General features: G+C 41.5%; 2 protein-coding genes across 2 annotated transcripts; both read left to right on the top strand.

The window, feature by feature from the left end:
• Nucleotides 1–1,998: 1,998 nt before the first annotated feature.
• Nucleotides 1,999–13,591, top strand: sars1 (seryl-tRNA synthetase 1). Its single transcript, XM_063209241.1, has 11 exons — nt 1,999–2,212; nt 3,239–3,309; nt 4,166–4,246; nt 5,168–5,326; nt 6,210–6,353; nt 7,844–7,999; nt 9,154–9,375; nt 9,854–9,983; nt 11,401–11,558; nt 11,852–11,981; nt 12,535–13,591. Exons 1-11 carry the CDS (start codon nt 2,077–2,079, stop codon nt 12,702–12,704), a joined length of 1,557 nt encoding a protein of 518 aa, XP_063065311.1. The 5' UTR covers nt 1,999–2,076; the 3' UTR covers nt 12,705–13,591.
• A 7,396-nt stretch (nt 13,592–20,987) lies between these two features.
• On the top strand, nt 20,988–24,614 carry LOC134456313 (PTB domain-containing engulfment adapter protein 1-like). The gene is made up of 8 exons (XM_063207685.1): nt 20,988–21,178; nt 21,316–21,387; nt 21,599–21,694; nt 22,295–22,432; nt 22,523–22,630; nt 23,423–23,473; nt 23,683–23,767; nt 24,192–24,614. The coding sequence occupies exons 1-8, from the start codon at nt 21,134–21,136 to the stop codon at nt 24,239–24,241; spliced, it is 645 nt and encodes a 214-aa protein (XP_063063755.1). The 5' UTR covers nt 20,988–21,133; the 3' UTR covers nt 24,242–24,614.
• The last annotated feature ends 89 nt before the right edge of the window (nt 24,615–24,703 follow it).

The following is a 24,703-nucleotide window of genomic DNA, read 5'->3' as shown; positions in this document are numbered from 1 at the left end:
CCAGTGACCTCCCAGGCTCCTGGTCTCTCGTTAGCAGGACCAGACACATTCTTTATAGGCCTAATGGACAGCCACACAAATGGCCACACAAATGGCCTTAATAATAAATAATAATGCATTTTATTTAAAAGCGCCTTTCAAAAAACTCAAGGACACTGTACAGAGAGAGGCAAAATAAAACAAGACAGATAAACAGATTGTAAACAAAAAATAAATATATAGAAAATAAATGAAAAAAAAAATACAGTTAAAGAATCATAAAGAATAGGCTAATTGAAATAGATGAGTTTTAAGTCTTGATTTGAACAGGGGTAAAGACTCAATGTTGCGGATGTCAGGGGGAAGCGCATTCCACAGCTGAGGAGCAGAGCAACTGAAAGCTCTGTTCCCCATGGTGCTGAGACGGGCAGAAGGGACAGAGAGGAGAATGGAGGAAGAGGAACGGAGGGGGCGTGAGGGAATAGCAATATGAATACGATTAGATAGATAAGGAGGGGCAAGATTGTGGATAGCCTTGAAGGTGTGGAGAAGTATTTTAAAGTGAATTCTAAATTTGATAGGGAGCCAGTGGAGATGTTGGAGTGCAGGGGTAATATGGTGACAGGAAGGGGTTTTAGTTATGATGCGGGCAGCAGAGTTCTGGACCAGTTGGAGCTTGTGGAGAGATTTTTGAGGGAGACCAAAGAGGAGAGAATTACAGTAATCAATGCGAGAGGTGACAAGACTGTGTATAAGGATGGAGGTAGAATGGGAGGTGAGAGAGGGGCGGAGACGGTTAATGTTGCGTAGGTGGAAATAAGCAGACCGTGTGATGTTGTTAATGTGGGAGAGGAAGGATAGAGAGCCATCAAGCATGACACCCAAACTCTTAACTTGAGGGGAGGGGGAGACAGGAGAGCTATCAATTGAGAAGGAGAAACTATTTGCTTTGGATAAGGTGGATTTGGTGCCTATAAGTAGGACTTCAGTTTTGTTCGAATTCAGTTTCAAAAAATTTGAGGTGAACCAGGATTTGATTTCAGAAAGACAGGTGGTGAGGGAGGGGCGAGGGAGAGTGTCAGAAGGTTTGCCAGATAAATAGAGCTGGGTGTCATCAGCATAGCAATGGAAATTAATATTGAATTTGCGGAAGATATTACCAAGGGGAAGGAGGTAGGTGATGAAGAGGAGGGGCCCCAGAACAGAACCTTGAGGCACACCAAAGGTGACCTTAAGCCTGCATTCGTACGGCACAGGTCAATACCGGCAACAACAAATAGATTCAGGGCCATTTTCTTTCCCAAAGCTGTAGGCCTACACCACACCTGAAGTCAAACTGGCAATGAGAGCTCATGTTACTGACCTATATAACTGACACTACCATTCAGTAGGCTAGCCTACGCAGTAAGTTTTTTGTGTGCTGATGATGATACCATATACCGGTAGCTACCACTGGTATGCTCTCCATCACCTTGGACTGACGTCTAGTTGTCTGTCTGTATTTTAGTGCAAAAATGTTTTATTGTATAGGCTGGTTTCGTAGTCTTTACAGTAGCCTAAAAGTTTTAGGCCTTGCCTTGCCCTGTGTGCAGTTGAATGGGATGCTTTTTAGGCCATATGTCTCCCCATTCTATTCTATCAAAGTTGTTTTATGTTTATTATTTTATCGTTTTTATTGTGTAATTTTATCTCGCTATCCATATTGATTTGTTCTGTTTTTGTCTGTGTCCTGTCTGTAAATGTAACTGTTATGTGTGCTGCCACCTTGGCCAGGGCTCACTTGTAAAAGAGAATTTTATTCTCAATGTGATTTTATTTCCCTGGTAAAATAAAGGTAAAAAAAATAGACAATCAGAGGCAATATTTACGAATAGGCTACAGTTGCAATGAACAATGAAACAATGATGAGTAAAATGCATGTAGGCCTCTAGAACTACATATTAACACCGGAAGTGGGTACTGTTTGCCACCCATCTGTCCGTCCCACGCTGACGGACTCTGTTCACGCAACTTCCAATCTGCTGCTGCTAGCTCTACACTGCTAGCTGGTTCAGGTTTCGATTCAGTAATCAGACAGCCTCAAACCTTAGCTCAAGCATGGTGCTAGATCTGGATTTGTTCCGCGCCGATAAGGGCGGTGATCCCGAAAAAGTCAAGGAGACGCAGAGGAAAAGGTTCAAAGATGTCTCGTTGGTGGACAAACTGGTGCAGTCTGATACAGAATGGAGAAAATGTGAGTGGTCCAGCGTACGCTAACAATATCGTCCATTCTCTCATCCACATGGATAGGTTTGGCTAACCTTGCTAGTTATTATACTATATCCCAGTGCTTTGGCCGTACAACCCAGGGCAGGTTGGGAAGTGTTGAGTTGTACCTAGAAATAAATACTGCAGTATTATTTGATTCATCGACACTCTTTGTGACTATGATAATTATGAATATTTCATATTTTGTTTGCTGCGTTAGCTTTTTAGCTACCGGCAATTTGGCTAACTTGTGTTAGACAGCTGTCAGATGCTGCCTCCAGTTCAAAAGAATGTTTGTCAGTCTCATCATTGCAAGCCACTGTCAAGCTTCTTCGTTTGTGTTAAATGTAACACCCCAAGTTGTATTTTTTCACACACATGCACAGGCAACATGATGTGTGGTAACGGATCAGTGGGGTGGCAGCAAGCAGGAAGTGTAGCTCTACTTGATTTAGCAGACTGCAGTGTCGTCAGCATACACTGTGCAGTCTGATGCAATCCACGTTTCATACGCGCCCCTGTCAAGTAGCCTTGCATGGATGCGCACGAACTGAAACATGTCAGGGCAATAATACGTCGCAGTTATGATTAGCTCTTGCTCTATCTTTGGAGCTAATTAAGAGACCATTTACATAATGAATTTACATTTACATTTACATTTACAACCATTTACATAATGAATTAACTCCCATATTTTCTCAAGTCTGCTGTGGACAAGGGTTATTGATTAGGTGAAGGTTGAATATAACGAAATTCTATCTAAATCATGTAGGCCTATCTACTTTTAAAGATAACTATTTGGTTTCTAGTGTCCAGAGGGGGATGAACATAGTCTCTGTTTTCTCTCATATGTGTCAGTTATAATTAAGTTGCTTCCAGTGCCACAGTATGGTTAGGAGCTTAGGAGAGGATGCTGTTAGATGCTGTGCTGAGATTATAACACAATGTCAACGTTATATTCCTTAATGTGCTAATTTATATCTTCAATGTTTTTTCCCCCTACTCGTCTTAGGTCGCTTCACTGCAGACAACCTAAACAAGGCCAAGAACCTGTGCAGCAAGGCCATCGGAGAAAAAATGAAGGCAGGTGTCTGTCCACATTCCACCCGTTATCTTGGAATCCAGAGACTTTCAAACACAATCTCTGCTGCTGTCTTGGCACTGTGCCATTAGCTGGTGGCCGAGTTGAGGAGCTGGCCAATCCTAGCCTGATTATCATCGACTTTCAAATCTCTTCGAGTCTTGATCTGACCAAGAGCATAACAATTAACATTTCCTGGTTGGCATGGTTGACCCGCTTCCCTTGTTTTGCTATTGGTTGTTTGCCAAACACAAACACCAGATCACTCACTCAACTCAACCCAACCCATCAGATATCATATACCAGTAATCAGGGAATCGTTACTGGGAGCAGTGTAACTTTGGGTTTAACATTGTGGGTTCACAATGAGGGAAAAATGATGCAGGACGTAAGAAATGTAACACAGTTATGTTATTGTTGGATTATATTGGCTGCTTGCTTGTGTAACCCTGTAACCCCTGTATCAACCATGGCAATTACTGCCATCAAAGATTTGATTGACATGAAATGGTCTTTGCACACACATTCAAAATGGAAGCTTTTATTGATTCGGAGAAAATGTTAAACGATACTGAAGGAAGTGGTATCATTTGTGTTGAATGTGAAGCACCATCTATGTGTTCCCTCTGTAGTAGAAATGCCAGTAGGAGCAGTGAAAGAAAAAGTGTCCTTGTGAAATATGTCAAAGACACGTTAGGTGAATCGTCGTGAATCGTGTTTTCTCCCTGTAACAGATATAGGAGCCTGTGGGCAGTTTTCAAAATAAAAGAATTCATGAGTTCTATGAAACGATGAATTATATTGAGTCTTCCTGAAAGAATGTTTTTTGTGAATCATTTGTTTTTGTCTCTGTAACAGAAAAAGGAGCCAGTGGGTGAGGATGACTCGCTGCCGGAGGAGGCCCAGAATCTAGAGGCCCTCACAGCTGACGTACTCTCGGTATGTCTCCACTCCTGGTTTATCATCTTACTTTGTTGTCAGCCATCCATTTAACCCATGAACACCAGGAAACGCATCTGTGGGTATTTAATAGTGTTGAGAAGTCTGTACAAATGTTTGTTATTATTATTACACTGCACTAAAGTTAGCTGACACTCTTACCCAAAGTGACTTATAAAGGTATTTTGAAACGGGGTAATGTTTACAGTCCCTGGAGAAATGTGGGGTCAGGTGCCTTTCTCAAGGGTACTTCAGACATGGATAGTGGTGTAGGGAGAGGTAAGGGTGGGATTCGAACCTGCAACCCTCTGATCTTAAGTCCACCTCCCTAACCACTATGCCATGGCTGCCCAATTTTCAGACCAGTTAAGAAGTGGTAATGGTTTAAATAGAGCGCATACAACGAATGGCACCACATATTGCCATTTTCACTTCATTGTCAATCATGCACTTTAAGAACAAGTTCCAAGTTCCAAGTTGCATTAAAAAAAACTGTCTTCAGATTGTTTGTGACGAAATGGACAGGTTGAAGTTTGGACTCATGCTGCTGAACCATGAATTTGGTGACAATAATGTGATGTCAGCTGATAACGTGCACACAGTTAATGGCGACTGAAATTGTTATTGTTCTTATTAATGATGAGAATAACAGATATAGCAGTCATGATGGCATTACACTTGCTATGTATGTTGTTTGTCCCAAGTTTTTTTCTAGTTGTATAGAATCCTTCCATATTTTTTTTGAATAAAAGGTGCTCAATAACTCGATTTAGCTTTACTACAACATTTCACTTCACTTGAAGTCTTAACTAGACTACTGGTTTAGCCGAGCAAAAATGCTGTAATTATGATGTCAATTTAATATAATATTAATGTAATATTTGAATATCATTTGACCTGATTTGACACTGTGTTTTGCAGCCGTTGACGGTGACTCAGATCAAGAAGGTGAGGCTGCTGGTGGATGAGGCTGTGCAGAAGTCTGACATCGACAGACTCAAGTTCGAAAACGAGCGCTTCGAGTACCTGCGAGAAATCGGAAACATCCTGCACCCCTCGGTGCCTATCAGCAATGATGAGGTTGGTGATATGGATGGATGGATGGATTAATGGATAAAGGACTGCACTCTAATGCCTGTGAAGTGATGTTTAATTGAAACTGTACAACGTTATGTAACAAGGGGATACAATCACGGCCTTGCATTGTTTTTCTTTCATCACTTGTAGCTTCGGTGCTACTTTGGTACAAAACTTTAAGCATGGATGTGTAAACCTTGGCGTCAGTACGCACCCAGCAATTCAAAGCCCAATGAAGATCAGTTCCATTTACACATGACCATGTTACCTAAGCAAATATTTGCTATGACTGAGCAAATACTTGTATGAAAAAACAACCTTGGAATCAGGTTACCTATTGGAGGGACATTTTACTCATCTTAAATTAAAAAAGGGGGCAATCCATTTGTACTGACTTGAAGTAAACGACACACATCTGGTAGCACCATTATCATTATTTCTAGGGATGCACGATGTATCGGCCAGATGTATCGGTATCGGCCGATATTTGACATTTCTCAACATATCGGACATCGGTCCAATGGGTAAAACTGGGCCGATGTTAACGCCGATGTTTTTTTTAATATGTTACGGTTCTAAAAGATTGGACTTGACGGTGACTTTCATTGTTTGTCTTCTAGTTTGTCTCTATTTGTTATCTAATTTAATCACAGGGAGTTAAAAAGTGTTTGGAAATAAGAGGACATTAAGAAAATCAGTTTGTTTGTATCATTTGTCAGTCTGTATTAAATGTTATCTCTTTAAAAAAAATAATTAATAATAATTGGTATCGGTTAATATTTCGGCTATCGGCCAAAACTGCAATATCAATATCGGATATCGGTATCAGCCGAAATTTTTCACATTGTGCATCCCTAATTATTTCTCCCCACCCTCCTCCCTGTAGGATGCAGATAACAAGGTGGAGCGCACCTGGGGTGAGTGCGGCGGGCAGAAGAAGTATTCCCACGTGGACCTGGTCGTCATGGTAGATGGATTTGATGGGGATAAGGGAGCTGTGGTGGCGGGAAGCAGAGGCTACTTCCTCAAGGTACGTCCAATCATGCATAATAATAATACACATAATGTGTTAATGCTACTTCCACATGTACTGTGACGTCTATGGGTCAATGGCATTTTTGGGTCAGACGTCAGGTGGTACAACCACATGTAATGCCCATACATCAATTACTAATTGGTGATTAATGTGCTACAATGAATATGATCTACAAAAACAAAAAAACAAAGCAAGAAAGTAATTTACCCATGGTACTCCTAAAGCGGAATTAATAAAATAAAAGTCCCATATAAAAGTCCAAATATATGGCTCACACAGCAGAGGCTACTTTCTCAGGGCACATCCAATGATTCATAATAATACACTTCATATTCATGTAATGCTACTTCTACCTGTTTTGGAATGTCTATAAAAAAGTCCAATAAATGACTCACAGCAGAGGCTACTTCTTCAAGGCACCTTCGCGGCTTACATCTAATACAATAATAATACACTTAATACTACGGCAATATTGTGATGCCAATAGATTTTATGTGCCAATATGGGACAGGACGGTGAAGATTGGGGCGAGGAAATGAGTTGGATAGAGAGTTGGGCTAGGGCTGGGATACGATCCAGACTGGATTTCTATGGCCACTTTTTCCATATATGGTGAGCTGAGCTTTAACACAGTCAAGGCTTTACAGATGCTTCAGTCCAAGGAGCCATTGCACCTCCATGTGATGTGCTGCAAATATTTGATTTATATTCATTGCATGTTTTGTTATTTACTTTCGAAGAGGGCAGAAATAAACCACAAGTGTGTGGAAGAATACAGAGTAGGCATAACAACCTCAAGAGACCCTTACTGTCTTCGCAAATGGTCGCTTGTTCCTCCATTATAAATATTTTAGTATTGTGTTACTAACACCTTCAAGTACACAGAGGGGTAAAGAGCTCAGGCGTAATGTCTGAAATTGAAATATTGCTTTCTTTCTGCTGAATATGACAATATGAAGATTGTTTTTTCAAGTGCTGCAGTCATATTCCTTTTTCTGTGCCGCATCAGATATTTGATATGTCAAGCTGCTGTGCACAAAGACCTCAGGAAGCTGGCCATTCCTCTCCACATGCTGACACTTGCCTTGCCTAAAGTAGTTTCGGATCTTTATGTACAACAGCTGCAGCTTCTAGCACATTTTTTAGAAACTCCCAGAACAAGTTAGCAAAAATGACATTCCACAACTATAAACGTGACCACTCTGCAAGTCTTAAACCACACCCAATATGTGCATGTAGAAGATTCTCATTTGTCCAGGTCACGTTATGCAAACACTGGACACATACTTGGCTAGTTAATGCTTGTATGTATGCAGAGCTGTGTAACAGTATCTCTGCCTCGATATATAATGTCTGTATGTATGCAGGTGTGTGCAATATATTTGGTTTGTCTTGCAATATGTTTTGCATGCAGGCTGCTAGACACCGTAATTTCCTTTGGATCAACAAAGTAACTCTCCTCTCCTCTCCTCTTCTCTATCCAGGGGCCACTGGTGTTTTTGGAGCAGGCCCTGATCAACTATGCGCTGCGTATCCTGTACAGTAAGAACTACACGATGCTCTACACACCCTTCTTCATGAGGAAAGAGGTCATGCAGGAGGTGGCCCAGCTCAGCCAGTTCGACGAGGAGCTCTATAAGGTACGCTGGTGTTGGCATTTATTCCAAAAATATTCTTTATTGTATTTATGTTTCACGTGAAAATGGCAGCGAAATTGTGTGGGATTATTTTGTTTGTGTTATTGTGAACACTGGGACTTTGATGACGATCTCTAAAAGATACACTAGTCGTTACTGTTGATGGATTCATTAATTTATTCATCTTGGACATAATGTAGTGCTCATATTTGCTACTATTTTTCTCCATGTGAGTGGATGTTTTACATGATGGTCTTATGCTATTTATTTATGTATTTAGAAAAAATAATTTTATCTTTCTTTAAATCCTCCTGAGTGGTGTACACTTGTCGCTGCTTCGTTTTCCCCTACCCCTTCCACCCTGGGCGGTTTGAGAAGTTGAGAAAAATTCTACTCTCCAACATACATCAAGCGCTTTTGTGACAGGAGGCAGAAATGCTGGCCTTATGCCATGCACCCTCAAATGGCATTGTCCCTGCCCCCCTTAGGCTTCTAATGGCAAAACAAGTGCTACGTTTCCCACCCTCCACATTGTAACAACAGCTGCTAGCTGACAGACACCGATAGAAGAATGTCTTGGATACTGAAACATACTGGGCTCTATAATGAGCTGTTATCATGGGGCTATAAAACAAAACAAAAAAAACACCCTGTGTCTGTTCTGTTTTGGAGGGAAAAGACAATGTTAGCTTCTTATCGCTTTCAAATGCTTCTGTTATTAAAGAAATGGCAATGTAAACAGGGCCTCAGGTTGCACTCAAAGTGACTTACAGTGGGCATTGAGGTTAGATGACGTGTGTGTGTGTCTGTGTCTGTGTCTGTGTGGAATCGTAGTCATGGTCATTGTAAACGCACATTGTTGCATAAACTTTATGCCAACCTTAAAGAATAGGTTGTGATAAGTAATGGAATTAAAGATTGGCCTCGTGGAAAGATGTCTTAAGTTTGTTGTCAGTTGGAGGGTTCCAGTTTGTTTTGAGTGCTAAAAATTGGAATGATTGGAAAGTCTGGGAATGGAATGGAATGGGTATGGGAAGGTGTCAAAGCTTTAAATGCATTCAGGATCCCTGCTCAAAGAGCCTTTTAATGTTCACTTAATAATAATAATGATGATGATGATGATGATTATAATTAAAAAAATATTTTTCCTGGTGCAGGTGATTGGCAAGGGGAGTGAGAAGGCGGACGACAGCTCGGTGGATGAGAAGTACCTGATCGCCACCTCGGAGCAGCCCATCGCTGCCTTCCTGCGTGATGAGTGGCTGAAGCCAGAGGAGCTGCCCATCCGATACGCCGGCCTGTCCACCTGCTTCAGGCAGGAAGTGGGCTCCCACGGACGAGACACCCGCGGCATTTTCAGGGTGCACCAGTTCGAGAAGGTCTGTACCAAGTCGTTATAGTGCAGTTGAAAACGTGCAGTCGTGGTGTAATGGGTAGGGTTCCCACCCTTGTGTAGTGGAAGGCGCGCACATCCAACAGCAAAGCAAAGCATCTACACATTGATTGCAAAAGATTTAATTTATTGGGAGCAACATTTCGATCATAGATCATCTTCAGGCATCTACCAAGCGTTAACAAATCTCTTCACCGCAGCATACTGTGCACATGGGCCATATTGAACAGTACCACATGTACTACATGCCAGATTGCAGATTATGGTGCACCTATCACATATTAACACCTACATATTCACAAATATTCACCAAAACTAGGATGATCGTATCGAAGGAATTGGTCCGCATCCAGAACTGTATGAAGATCTTCATTATTCAATTTATACATTTTTGTTGCCCTTCTGCTTGTGGCCTGGAAATGTCTAAAAGCATAGCTGATCACCATCTTGTCCTCGCCATGCAGATTGAGCAGTTTGTCTACGCCTCCCCTCATGACGGCAAGTCCTGGGAGATGTTTGACGAGATGATCGGCACAGCAGAGGAGTTCTACAAGTCTCTAGGAATCCCCTACCGCATCGTCAACATCGTCTCAGGTTAGCACGTCTTTTCACATTCAGGTTTTTTCAGGTTTACAAAACTGAACGAAAAAGAACCTAGATCCAGACACTCATTTAATTAAAAAAGTTAAAACGGGCTATATTTCATGGACTTATGCTTCAAAAACCACCCACGCGTGTTAGGCCCTCGGTATGCTTGCTGCAGGATACGCATGCGTGGGCACGATTCGTGCATGAACACGAACATGAGTATTTAATGTCAATTTTGCGTTAGACAGGACAACCAAATGCGCGCGTTCGGTGCGATATAGTCATTGTAAGAAAGACTGCACAGTTCCATGTGAGTGCTTCTGGTGAAAACGATGATGGCTGCAACTTTTAAGAGCGTCTCATTGAGCTTGTCCAAAATGACAAACATTTGCGACCATACTTTCCCATTGCACTTGGAGCAAGGAGTGTGTAAATATAGGAGAAGTAGCAGTATCGTCTCCTTTCCTGGGGAGTACTTCTTTATGGGTTTTTTTTGTTTTCCTTCCCAATTTCCGCATCGCAATGCTGCACGCTCTCTGCCCCCTGGATGACACTGCCAGTATTTTGCGTCATGGTCTACTGCTTTTAAAGCAAGCATGCACATTCGGTTGCTCTCGGTGACGTGTGTAATTTGCAGCGCGCAGAGGGCCTTAGCCCCACAGCCTTCATCAGGGTGTGTAACCTGTTACAAGTGAGCCGCCAGCCAAAGCTGCACAATTTTTCTCATGATTATTTTTATTAACTTATATGAAATATGTTTGGTATTTGTACATTTTTTTCCTAGAGAATATTTTTTAACCCATTTTAGTCCAAGCCCTTTTTGGGAAAAGATTAAAATTAAAATATAAATATCTCAGCCTCCGAAGTACATAAAAACATCAGAAGGTGCATTTAAAAGCTAGAATCTTATTCAGCTCTAACATACCCACATTTTTAATGAAACAGCTCAAATCTCATGAACCTTAATGCAGTGTATATGTCGCTCCAGGACATAATGGGTTAAGCATGGCCTTTCACACCTCACAAGTGGTAATTTCAAGGTTAGTTAAAGCGCAGCCAAAATAGTGCCGCCTTTAACAACTTAATTTACAACCTGCACAAGGCAAGAAAAAAATCAAACCAAAGAAAAAAAACTTAGTTTTGTAAAGATTGTTATTGTTTTTATTATTATTATTCATTTAGGTGACACTTTGAGCCCTTATGGACTTTCCTAAATCCCTACTCTCAAGGCCTCCAAACGTCACCTAAATAGAAAAATAATAAAATAAGCTCTTTAGTGTGCAGATCACCTTTTGTTACACATACCACCTTTTTAACAACTGGGAAACATAGACTGTCACTTTCTCAGTAAGCAAGCAAGTAAGCAGACTTTCTCAGTAAGCAGTTACAACAAGCTTTCTTCATTCCCCTCATACTTGAACAGGTGCCCTGAACCACGCCGCTAGTAAGAAGCTGGACCTGGAGGCTTGGTTTCCAGGCTCCCAGGCCTTCAGGGAACTGGTCTCCTGCTCCAACTGCACAGACTACCAGGCCCGCCGCCTGCGCATCCGATACGGACAGACCAAGAAAATGATGGACAAGGTAATAGAAAATGTTGTCTTGTTTTGGTTTGTTCCTCTGCCCTCCATAGACGGGACTGATTTGGGGTTTTTTTGGGTGTTGAACTGTTTAATCTGTCACCTGTTTAAGAATATTGAAATTAAGTCTGTTTTGATAATGAATTGAAAAAAATGTGTTTGAAAACCTAAATCGGAACAGAATCTAGAATCTTTCTAGTTAGACATTTTTTATGAGCTTTCTTAATCCACTGTGCAGTTTCTGAACTGAGATCGATAGGTTTTAAATCAATTTATCTCTCTATTGTTCTTTTAAAGGCTGAGTATGTCCACATGCTTAATGCCACAATGTGTGCAACAACTCGAGTCATCTGCGCCATCCTGGAAAACTACCAAACGGAAGAAGGCATTGTCATTCCAGAGCCCCTCCGTGCCTTCATGCCTCCAGGTAGGTGCAGATTATGTTGTGGTTGAGATCGTCATTGAAACTGGTTGAATACAGAAGCATTTAAAATGTAAGATATCCTGGCCCTACCGTGGCACTAAGGGTAGGGCACCCGTCTGCTACGCGGCTGCCCTGGGTTCGATTTCGGCCCGGGCCCTTTGCCGACCCTTCCCCGTCTCTCTCTCTCTCCCAACTCATTTCCTGTCTATCCTCCACTGTCCTGACATGAAAAAAACAATAAAGCTCCAAAAGAATACTTAAAAAAGTGAGATATCCTTTTTCTAAATTGGATTATCTGATAATTGATAAGCTGTAGGAAATCAAGCCAGCCAGCACAGAGACCTTAGGCCTTTTGTCAGTGATGCTGTTGAAATCTCGCCGAAAACTATGCTCCCTTTCTGTTAATAACTATGCACACAATTTATTATGAATATTAATAATTGCTGTCCAGGCCGTTCCAAGTGTGGTAGGAAATTGTCATCTTAACAATTGCTGTTTGGACAAACCATTCACTAATGACCTCCCCTCCCCTGACCTCCGCCCCTCTGTGCCGTAGGACTGCACGAGATCATCAAGTTTGTGAAGCCGGCCCCTATCGACCAGGAGGAGTCCAAGAAACAGAAGAAGCAGCAAGCTGGCGGTGGCAAGAAGAAGAAGCAGCAGCATGCGGACGGAGAGCAGGGCCTGCAGAGCCAAGTAGAGAACATGTCAGTCAACGACTCATAGGCCCGCCTACTCTCCTCTCCCCTCTCTCAGCCAATCCCCGCTCACTTCCTTCCATTGAACTCCATTACTCCACCAATCCTGTTACTCGTTGTGGTCCTCTGTATCAAGGCTGCTCTTTCACCCCACCCAACCCCACACCCATACACACACACCCACCCAACCCCAATCCCACACACACACACACACACACACACCTGTCATCATTCTCCTCCTTCCATGCCATTACGTCACTGACATCACACCGCTGTCACTGAGGGGCAAGCGGTGTCTTTCCCATGCGCTATGAGGGATGTTACGAGATGCCTTTGCTCTGTCAGATGAAGAGTCCCACATCAGCCAAACTACACGGAACTGTAAGGTCGGCACAAAATTTAAATCTGTTAATCTGCCATCATCACATGGCAAGTGAATGGGATGAAATGTTATGTTTGTGAACAGTTGTGTTCCCTGTGACATGGCACATGGTTCTTTCTGTCCAGTGGCATCGTCAGGGAAATTACTTGTTATCGATGAGGCTTGTTCCTACATGTCATTATTTCATACACATCATTCAGGAGTCCTGAGACTGGAATCTATACTGTCAAACATATGGAATATATAATGTGCTGTGTATGAATTCGCACAAGTTCTCATTCGGTTTGCTGAGCATTACTTTACTGTGCTCACCTAAAACACGCTGATTGGTGTACAGAAGGCCGGAATGCTTCTGAAGATTTAACCGACTTGATCTATTTCATGCCTTCGTAGTACAGCCTCAGTTCCAGGTCACTCTTGTTCATCTGCGTTTGCTCTGTACTGTACATGCTGTCGCACCGTATGCTGTCACTACGGTGACCTTGTATGAAGTATTAGAATGGCACTTCAAAATAAAAGCTATCTCAAAGATCGTTTTGCTCTTAGTTTTCTCTCGACAAGATTGTGGCGCTCAGACACAGCTTCCTGAATTACATTTTCAAAAGTTCTTCTTTTGGAAATTTGTTAATATGTAATTATTAAGGGGCTGTTTACATGTATGCGGATATTTTAAAATGCACATGTTTTTTTCTGTTTACGTATCAACTAGTGAATAAAAATAAAATCTCCAACCCACTCGTTATGGTATATTTTTAAAGCTGAAATTTTCAAATACGCTTTTTAAAACTCAGTTTGCGTGTAAACTAGAGGCCAAAAACAATGAGTTTTCAAAAATATCCATATACATGTAAACAGCTTCTAAGAAGTCTTGTGTAGTATATTTATATCCCCAAAACGCGGAGCGTCGGGGATGTAATGGTTTTGCGTGCACCGCCGCCGCCGCCGCGTCCGCGTCCGCCGCGTAAGGTCTTTCGTGTTAACGCGATAACTTTTGAACGGATGTTTGGATTTTTCCCAGATTTGGTGTGTGAATGCTCTAGGGCAGGTTCATGAACTGATTCGAGTTTGGAGGTCAACAATTTCAAGATGGCCGAATTCAAGATGGCCGAATTTTTGTTTGGCCCATTACTTCTGACCGGGTGGATGGATTTGTCCCAGATTTGGTGTGTGAATGCTCTAGGGTGGGTTCATGAACTGATTACAGTTTGGAGGTTAACACTTTCAAGATGGCCGAATTCAAGATGGCCGAATTTTTGTTTGGTCCATAACTTCTGACCGGGTGGATGGATTTGTCCCAGATTTGGTGTGTGAATGTTCTAGGGTAGGTTCATGAACTGATTCGAGTTTGGAGGTCAACAATTTCAAGATGGCCGAATTCAAGATGGCCGAATTTTTTGTTTGGCCCATTACTTCTGACCGGGTGGATGGATTTGTCCCAGATTTGGTGTGTGAATGCTCTAGGGTGGGTTCATGAACTGATTACAGTTTGGAGGTTAACACTTTCAAGATGGCCGAATTCAAGATGGCCGAATTTTTGTTTGGTCCATAACTTCTGACCGGGTGGATGGATTTGTCCCAGATTTGGTGTGTGAATGTTCTAGGGTAGGTTCATGAACTGATTCGAGTTTGGAGGTCAACAATTTCAAGATGGCCGAATTCAAGATGGCCGATTTTTTGTTTGGCCCATTACTTCTGACAGGGTGGATGGATTTGTCCCAGATTTGGTGTTTGAATGCTCCAGGGTGGGTTCATGATCTGATTACAGTTTGGAGGTTAACACTTTCAAGATGGCCGAATTCAAGATGGCCGAATTTTTGTTTGGTCCATAACTTCTGACCGGGTGGATGGATTTGTCCCAGATTTGGTGTGTGAATGTTCTAGGGTAGGTTCATGAACTGATTCGAGTTTGGAGGTCAACAATTTCAAGATGGCCGAATTCAAGATGGCCGAATTTTTGTTTGGCCCATTACTTCTGACCGGGTGGATGGATTTGTCCCAGATTTGGTGTGTGAATGCTGCAGGGTAGGTTCATGAACTGATTCGAGTTTGGAGGTCAACACTTTCCAAATGGTGAAATTTTTATTTGGCCCATAACTTCTGACTGGGTGGATTGATTTGCCCGGTAACTCCTTAATTTAATGGTTCACCATTTCAGTGAATCTACCATATCAGATAGGCCTACAGTGTAATAACCAGTGTAACAATATTTGAAGGGTTTATTTACAAAACGGTGTATCTCCATTTTGTAGAATGTTGGGAAATTGACATTTTGTATTAGGCATTCCATTGCACTGCATTGCAAAATGGATTTTATATAGGTTTAAAAAGTATGTTCCCAAAATATTTGAGTGGCAAGAATTCACAGATAGGTGATAGGACCTCTGAACAGTCATTTCCAATAATAAAATGCAAAACTCAAAAATGGTGGATACACCGTTTTGCAATTAAACCCTTCATTTAATACCATGTAATACTAGTGTAATACCAGTGTAAAAATAGGCAATACCAGGTACAGTGTAATAACCAGTGTAACAATATGTAATACCATGTAATACTAGTGTAATACCAGTGTACAAATATGCAATACCATGTAATACCACTTACACACAAATAGCCTACATGATATAAGTACAAAATTGGTACATGGTGTCACACTGGTATGACGTGGTATTAAATATTGTTACACTGGTTATTACACTGTACCTAATGTGGTATATCCACTGTAATAGTGAACCATTAAAACAGTGTTACCATTTGCCCCATTTTTTCCTTCATTTTCACAATAGTCATTTGGTTTTAAGCCTATGCACGTCATTGATCTATGTATAGATATTAAATATATTTATTTTATATTTTGTATTTATCATAAACGTTCATGAAAAGGTGGACGGGAGTGGTAGGAATGATTGGGGACTGGAAGCGTCGCGTTTCGGGGATATACCTTAAGCAGTCGAAGGCGACTGCACAGGCAGTCTAGTTAAATATGTCAGTCTGACATGCTCACTTCTTCATTGCTTGACAGCCTGCACTTCAGTGCGAGTGTACACCATTAATGTCCAGTATTCCACCTCACACATAAAACATTGTGTAACTGCAAGATTGCAAGAACTGTCTCCTCTCAGTTGTAGTAGGTAGTTAAAAATCACTGTTAAAGCCACTTTAATTGCCTAAAATTCTTGTCAGTTTAGAGTAGGTGGAAGTCTGCCAAACAAATATGTGATCCGACCGGCCCGGAGGTAAGACCTCCCTTTCAATAGCCGAAATAGGTGAATGACTGTTATCTATATTTCTATTGGCAATAGCTAGTGTATTTCATAGCTGCTGGGGTGCAATGTTGTGTTTGATCATGCCCATAGTGTGGCATCATGTTCTGCAGAATACAGCCCACAGTGATGGTAGTCTAAAAGCCATGACTTAGCCTACTACACTACACGCAGTTTGATTATCTGACACTACCGGACTATAAATTACTATCATAGATGTTTGTATTGAAAACAAAACTTTAATGTCTTCGATGTTAAAATGTATTTTGCCTTTCATACTAAACATTCAACTCAATGTAGGTGAGAAATGCCTTTTGCTCCCCTGATCATAGGCTATGGTTGTCAATTTAATGTGAAGTCTTCATGTTGACACCAGTGCATCTGGCATTGAAGAATTAACTCTAGAAGTCCACAAGATGGAGCAAGACATGGTTTTCTAACTGAGGGAAAGAAGCTACTTAACACGCCACATGGTGGTAGGCACTGGCAGGTTGTATGAGCAGAGCACGGCTGCCATGGAGACTCACATGCGAGCTCACATAGGAAGCTGACGGGACAAAGGGGTCACTTGTCCCGGGCCCAGGGAGACCGGGGGCCCAGAAATTGGTCCTCGACACATTGTATCAAATTTTGGGCCCTGTCAGATGACTGTCCCGGGTCTAACCAAAGCTGTCAGCGGCCGTGCCCCTATGGAATGAAGGCCCGTTCATTATGGCCAACAAAGACTGAAGTAGGCACCTAGTACATGTTGGGAGGGAAGATGGCCTTTTCCAGCTGAACAATTATTGCCTTAGAATTACCTCAGAGAATGACAATGAAACCACCATATTTTACTCAATCCTCACACTGCTCCATGGACTGTAACCAATACCGTCTAAATAACGATTGCCGTCTAAATAGGTCGATTTGGATAAGTGCGTCAGCTAAGTGTAATGTAAAATAGGGTAGTTATTTTATTTCATAATTCCCAAGGGGGAATTACACTAGTGGTGTCAAGTAGCTGACACAAAAAGAACATTGCATTGTATAAGACGTACAATGTACACATGCAGACATCAAGGCAGAAAAAAATGTAAGAAAACAACAGAGACAAACATGGCACACATAAACATGGAGCAGATGAGACTTGAGGACTTTTGCCAAATCTTGGATCGCCTGTTTCCTTTCTCTCTTGAAGTTTGGAATGATCCGGAGCAGATGTGCACCTGCGTTATCAGGGCTGAATGAATGCACAGCCTAGATATGGCTGCAGCATTGGGGCCAGAACCTGCTAGGGGGCCCTGAACACTCCTCTCCACAGTTGGTAGACATGTTATCCTTAATTCCTAGCTTGTAATCATGACACTGTCTAAGTAAATTTTCCTTCTGGGAGGCCCCCACACCAACCTGTAGCCTAGTTGCCCCAGGATCTTAATCGGGCTGTGATGGAGTGACCATCACAAGGGTTGTGGGTATGTTCTGACTGTCACGCGAACAATCCTGGCTCTTTGGTGTAGCGGTTAGAGCCCCAGTTTACGACCCCAGAAGGTCTGGGTTTGAGTCCCGGCTGGGCAACTCTCCCTTTCGCTACAAATTGTGTCAGAAGTGGGATGGCTACCGTGAGGCCATCGGAAGCGTACCAATTGTGTGTGAGCCGTAATTCCATGGGAGGGACCCCGAGGATTGGTGACCCCGGTGTGAGGGACCCCAGTGATGGGTGAAGCATTGATGATGGGGCACACTGGATGGGAGAAGCATGATGGGCTGTTCCGTGAGGGACACCATGAGTGTGTGAAGCGCACGGGTGCACTTCCCGAAGGGGAAGGCAGTGTGATGGAGTGACCATCACTAAGGTTGTGGGTGTGTTCTGACTGTCACGCCAACGAGCCTCTCTTTTTGCTGTAGCGGTCAGAGCCCCAGTTTACTACCCCAGAGGGTCTGGGTTCGAGTCCCGGCTGGGCAACTCTACTCCCCTTCGCTACACTGGCCTTGTGTGTAATGTACTCGGCAGCCTCCTGAGCACTCTAAGCCCCTATAGTTTCTCTCCAATATGCGGACTCCCGTCCTTGACCTGTGCATTTGGCCTCAGGTTTCGCTGACGCCCCGACTCCGTGAAGAAAACAATGAAGTTTCCCCGCTGTCAGCCTTGCCACAACTTTTGGGGAACTATTCTTTATTCCAAATACCGATTGCAAATGAGAAAATTACACTAGAATTGCACTTTTGCGAGGTATTGAAATACACGTCTGTTGTCAGTGACGTCATTGCAAGGCCACAAGCATGCAAGGGGAGGACGGGAATCCGCATATTCGAGAGAAACCCCCCTTTGTGTCTTCATACTTAAAAACCTCAGTACCATACCAACCATCATACCAACCAGATGGGGCACCACGTTTCATGTTCCACAGGCTTGGGAGTCCTCGACACAATATCAGAAAACCACAAAGAAAAGGGAAAAAAACCTAACAACAACAACAAAAACAACCAAAAAAAATCTCAAACTTTGACTATAGCACTAATACAATGCCCATAATGTCAAAACGAATACATCTTCACTGCATAGTACTGGCAGTCTAATCTAAATCTGTGTTGTCTGCGGTGGTGATTTCTGATTCCAAAGGGAATCTCAAGTGAAGGTGAGGGTTGAGTTCATAGAGGCAGAGATGCACACATCAACATACCAGCATCAAGCATTGCAGAGTATTTCATATCTGTACTGCTACTCATTATGTCTCTCGTGCAACATAAGGAGCAGTGTCATTGCAAGAAATGTAGGGCCGTATGAACACACACACACACACACACACACACACACACACACACACACACACACACACACACACACACACACACACACACACACACACACACACACACACACACAAATAATCCTAATACACTCAGAGACTGTAGACCTCTCAGAGACTGTAGACCTCAGCCAAGGAAGCTGTTTGATAGAACATTTGACTATGTCACACCCTATTTTTTTTCAAGTCTTTCTGCTTTGTTTTGTGGAGTTTGAAACTGGAATGCCAAAATCTGCCCTATCCCACAATGGTGAAGAATCTTTAAAAAAATCCTGGATCTGGATCACCCCCAAAAGGTAATCACTTGTACCTTTTGTCATTTCTGACAACTCAACAAAATTTTATCAAAATTCATGCATAACTTTTTGAGTTATCCTGCTGACAGACAGACAGACAAACAAACCAACGCGACTGAAAACATAACCCCCTTGGCAGAGGTAAGTAGCCTTGTGCCCCATCTCCTCTTAGCTTCCTCCCACCCCTGAGGGATCATCAGTCTGCTTGTTTTAATCGATGCCTTATCTGTCAGTCTTGAAGAGACTTGCACAGACCACAGATGTCTGAAAGATAGTTCCACATCTTTCATCATTCATATCTATCTTTTAAATGAGCCAGGCAATACTATTGTTCAAAATGTTCGACCTACTTATCAAAAAGGGTGCACTCATTACTGCTGTGCAATGTAGGAATGTTGTTTCATAGGTAACATTGCTGCTACAAGTATTGGGCCTTGTGAAAACACACAAACATGTAATACTGTTTTATATCCACTCAGCCTTTCGGTCACCCAAGTTTATTAGTTTTGATTTATGCCATAATCTGTTGGTTGGAGAGACAGATGGACCGACCAAGGGGGTTGGCAAGCATCGCGAAGAGGGTTGCGAAGCCCTACTGATTGCAAGGAGTTTCTTAATTTGAATGTAATTAATATCTTAACCAAATGAGAAAGGATTCGTTTCATATGTGTGACAAAAAAATTGTGAGGTATATTAAAAATATGTGTAGAAAAACTGCACTTCTGTGAACCAAGAGGGGACCAAGGAAATTAACCACACTGGCACCACCTAGTGCCCGTTTTCAATAACTGCATCAGGCAATAGGAAAATGTTAAAACATATTAACACACGGTCTTAAATGTGGGAAAAGGTTGGCTTGTAGTGTGCACTGTAATTGGTCCAAAAAGCTCAAACTTTATTTAGTTTTGATCCCCGTGAATCCTCATCAGGCAGACTGGCTATTGTGTAGCAACTGAAAAACGTCACTTTGTGTGCGCACCAACTTGAAAACAACATGGCCTTTACATGTGTCAAACAGATACTGTACATATTCTGACACATGGCTATCATTCCACACTATTTTATGGCTTACCAATATATAACAGAAACACTTCGTTTGAAATCATACATACTGTACTAAATGTATATATACTGTATATATTAAAAATTGGAGCCACCATAAACGAGGATGTGCATGTGTGTGTGGGGCTACACCTGGTGAAAGGTGCCATATCAAAGCTATTGAGCTATAAGGAAGTCATTTAAGTAGTCAGTCATTAACTCAAACAGACTTTACACCTGTCAGATAGAGGAGAAAGATTCGCTTCACATTTGCTCACGTTTCTTTTCAAAAGGTAAGACAAATGTTATATTTTATTTAAATAGCAAGAGCAACACACTTATTTCTATAACATTATTCATGGTGCCTTATGGGAAAATTAATGGATGGCAGAATGAGACAGACTTCTTCACTTTAGAAAGGAATTCATTTAAATTGTAAAAGTAAAACCAACTAAGGGATCTGAACATATTTTTTATTTGAAATAGTTTGATCATGTAATAATTTTAAGTTACACTCAAAGGTCCACCCAGTATGTTGCCTTTTTAACTGCTTTGCTCGATATGCGTCACACATACAGTGTACAACACTGGCTTACGCTTGTCATTGTTGGTTACAAACAGTAAGATTTGTTTGACAAAATGCTTTATGTATATTCTGATCAGTTTCTTGCTTTCACAATTAGACAAAAATGACAGACGCTGATGAAAACAACGAGATATCCTTCTCAGTGAAAGTGAGTGTACATCTAGTGAACTTTGTCCATTCCATTATATCTTTAGAAGTAGACCTATTATTAAAATCAAAATGCTCTTCTTTACTAAAGACATGGCGGAAATGTCATATTTGTACCATTGCTTTTGTTCACCCAAGTTCTTGGGCCGGACTGAGACGCGACGTCCAGATGGAATGGAGACTCTCAACAAGGCTGCAGAGATCTTGCTGGTAGGCCTACTATCAAAATAATAATACTATTAATCAGTCTAAAAAAGTATGTGGAACTATATATTTGCATGACTAGAATCTGTAACAAAAGACTGCTTATAATGTTGTTCTGTTTGTCTCATCCAAGAATATCTTCTCAATTGCCCATATTATATTCAGTCCTCAATGGCTTAAATTCTGTTTCCTGCTTTCCTCACCTGTATACTCGTAGAAACCGGACAAAAATGACAAAGAAAAAAACAAGAAGAACAAAGCTTACCTTTTCTTGTCGCTGAGTGCCATCGACATCCTAGAGCACAAAACTAAGGTAACAGTTTTGTGACATTCATCAGTTTTCATCTATGGAAAAATATAATCACCATTAGAGCTGGAGAACAAAAGAGAATAAAGTTTTCCCCAACCATTCACAAGAACAATTGGTATTGACACACCTCTTAAATTTGGAAAATTAACTGACTGTCTGATTGTAAGTAACTATAACTAGTAGCCTAACATGACTTGTGCTCTTTGAAGGTAGCCAGGGCTGGATTAAGATGGCCTGGGGCCCCTAGACTACAGGTTGCTGCAGGCCCCACCTAGAAGACAATTTTTGCAGCAAAGTTGCATAGACAGTGTCATTATAATCTTGATGTTAATGATAGTGTGTTTGCCAAATGTGGAGAGGAGTATTTACAAGGTTTAAAACTGCACTCAACACAAATATTTTTTTCAATATCGCATCTAGTCACAATTGTGCAAATCTTGACTTTTGGCCAATCAGGGCCCCCCCTGGCAGGTGGGGGCCCCTAGGCTGCAGCCATATCTAGCCTGTGTCTTAATCTGGCCCTGAAGGTATACATTACCCATCTCTGGTTAAACTAAATTAATATTGCCATCATGTTCCTAAAGCGTTTTTCTCTAATTTCAGTTTTTGATTCACTCCTGCACCCTGGAGTCAGTGTCCTTCTGTGCAGTACACAAGACCAACCCCAAACTCTTTGGATTCATAGCCAAGCATCCAGCCTCCAACACATACCATTGCTATATGTTCCAGTGCAAGAACTTTGTGAGTGCCAAGAACCAGTTTGAGAACTGCATTTTTAGCGCCAGGTGATTTTGGAAATGATTGCTTAAACCCTTTTCTTCTTTTTTGCAGTCACATCTTGTAGTCTCGCTCATTGGGGACACGTTCAAAGCCTCTCAGAAACTTGAGGACAAGGTCAAGGGCAGTCGGGATCTGGTGGTGGAAGCTCTGAGACTGAGGGTAGGTTTGGAAATGACCAGGGTTGCGTTTCCCAAAAACCCTTACTAGTAGTACTTAAGCCTAAGTAGTACTTAAGTATGAGGGGCCGCCTAGGCAATATACCACATCACTAAAAGTTTATGCATACAATCATTTTATAGGTCTACAATGTTTTTTCTCGCACATTTAAATAAAATGGTTGCACCAAGTGCATGCAAGGTAAAATAGTGTATATACTGTTTAAACTTTTAGCGATGATGTGAGACCTATATCTGAGATATTGCCAAAGGCGCACCTCATACTGAAGTACTACTTAGGCTTAACCTACTACCTAAAGGGTTTTGGGAAACAGCCCAGCTGATTAAAACAGACTGAACAGATTTTATAAATCAGTGTGGGCTAATGGTTGTGAGTTGGTGTTTGACCCAGCAGATTAAAAGTCTCCTTAAAACTCAATCCATGGTGACTGAATCACATGATCACGTATTGTTCCAGGGACTATTACCAAAACTACTAAGCCACTTTACATAAAAGCGTAAATGTCCAATGTAATGTGATGTCATGTGTTATGGCTTGCTAGTTCAATTCCATTTTCCCCTGATAAGATTCAGTGTCTGAATGAGTCGGTGTGGTGCATTCTGGTTCACTGGATACTGTTAAATACGTGAAATTGGTAACATAATTGCAGTCTATTCACCACATTATGGCTCACAGTCAATAGGCTACTGTTAATTAAGTGTGATTTGTTACTTGTGAGGATGTATGACAATGATGAAAAGAATAATTATTATGAAAAATGTTTTACTTTCACAGATCAAAGCTCTTCAGAAAGAGAACGATATGCTCAAGAAACGACTACGAGAAGTATGTGACAGTATCACAATGTAACTTCAGCATGTTGGTCAGAGCCGTATGATGTTGGTCATAGTTGTAGAGATGACTAGCCTAGTAAACCAGCGCCACCCGCTGGATGCCAACATTTTTCGGCTCTAAATTTTCCAATCTCACATTTAGGCTGGTATATAGGCTGGTTTATCAGGCTAATGACCTCTTGCTGTCTCTTATTTGTTCAGAAGCGGGCAGAGGAGGCCAGACAGGAGGAAGCGGAGCACAGTGATGATGAGTCCTCTTCCACCTCCCAGACAGACCTGTCCAAAGGTAGGCCACAGTAGGCCTGCAATACTGCAGAAATGAGGCAATCAACTGCACGTGCACCACACATCAGGAGCAAATTAGGATGCATAGGCTATAATTCACCTTTGGCTCAGCCTATCAATCAATCCATCCATCCATCAATCAATCCTGAAGTATTATATAGCACATCATGCTCAACTATTATTAGTTATCGTACCATAGAATGTCGATTGGTGAATTCATCATCACATAGTAATTACTATCATGTCATTCGTCCCATCAGCTATTTCGTAGCACAAGTCTTAGTCATTTATTAGCATGACATTGAGGTACAGAGGCGGTCCCAGATAATAAAGCCAATTTGTGCATCACAAATCTATGGTTTGTTTGATTTTAATGTAGGCCCTATTTGTTCCTCATAATAATGTCGTGATCTTTCTCTTCACAGTGAGGTTCCACTCAGAGGGGGACAAAATTCCTTTGATTAGGAACAAATAAGAGCCAAGATGCCCTTATCACCTCAACACTTCTTCAAGAAAAAATATGGATTAACATACTCAATCATGACAACTCATTAAGTTGTATGCGTATATTTGAGGCTAGGGTATTTTTTTTGTCAAATCCTCATAATATCTGAAACATATTTAAATTCATAAATACATATACTATTAATATATATTTTAAATGCATTAATCATTAAAAATCTGTAGCCTGAAGTCTAGCCTGAGCTTAATTGTGTCTGTCAAAATACAGTAGGCCTATATGCTGTTTTGTTTTTAAACGTAGTAGGGCCTATGCTAGCTTAAAATGTTATGTGAACTCTCAATATCAAGCCTACGCCAAATGTACTATTCCTGTAAGTAAGTAAGTAAGTAAGTAAGTAAGTAAGTAAGTAAATAAATAAATAAATAATGAAAAACTCAACAAAGCAGTCCTAAGACAAATTAAAAATAAAACAAT

This window comes from Engraulis encrasicolus, chromosome 10 (assembly GCF_034702125.1).
Source record: "Engraulis encrasicolus isolate BLACKSEA-1 chromosome 10, IST_EnEncr_1.0, whole genome shotgun sequence".
NCBI lineage: Eukaryota > Metazoa > Chordata > Actinopteri > Clupeiformes > Engraulidae > Engraulis > Engraulis encrasicolus.
The sequence above is the reverse complement of the archived record's forward strand: the minus strand, read 5'-3'. Positions and strand labels throughout refer to the sequence as shown.

Bases quoted from the DNA above. Each gene is read 5' to 3' on its own strand.
- sars1 (XM_063209241.1), top strand. From the start codon at position 2,077: ATGGTGCTAGATCTGGATTTGTTCCGCGCCGATAAGGGCGGTGATCCC. The intron at 4,247-5,167 runs GTATGTCTCCAC...TGTGTTTTGCAG, and splicing joins TCACAGCTGACGTACTCTCG to CCGTTGACGGTGACTCAGAT. The intron at 8,000-9,153 runs GTACGCTGGTGT...TTCCTGGTGCAG, and splicing joins TCGACGAGGAGCTCTATAAG to GTGATTGGCAAGGGGAGTGA.
- LOC134456313 (XM_063207685.1), top strand. From the start codon at position 21,134: ATGACAGACGCTGATGAAAACAACGAGATATCCTTCTCAGTGAAA. The intron at 22,433-22,522 runs GTGAGTGCCAAG...TCTTTTTTGCAG, and splicing joins TGTTCCAGTGCAAGAACTTT to TCACATCTTGTAGTCTCGCT. The intron at 22,631-23,422 runs GTAGGTTTGGAA...TTACTTTCACAG, and splicing joins TGGAAGCTCTGAGACTGAGG to ATCAAAGCTCTTCAGAAAGA.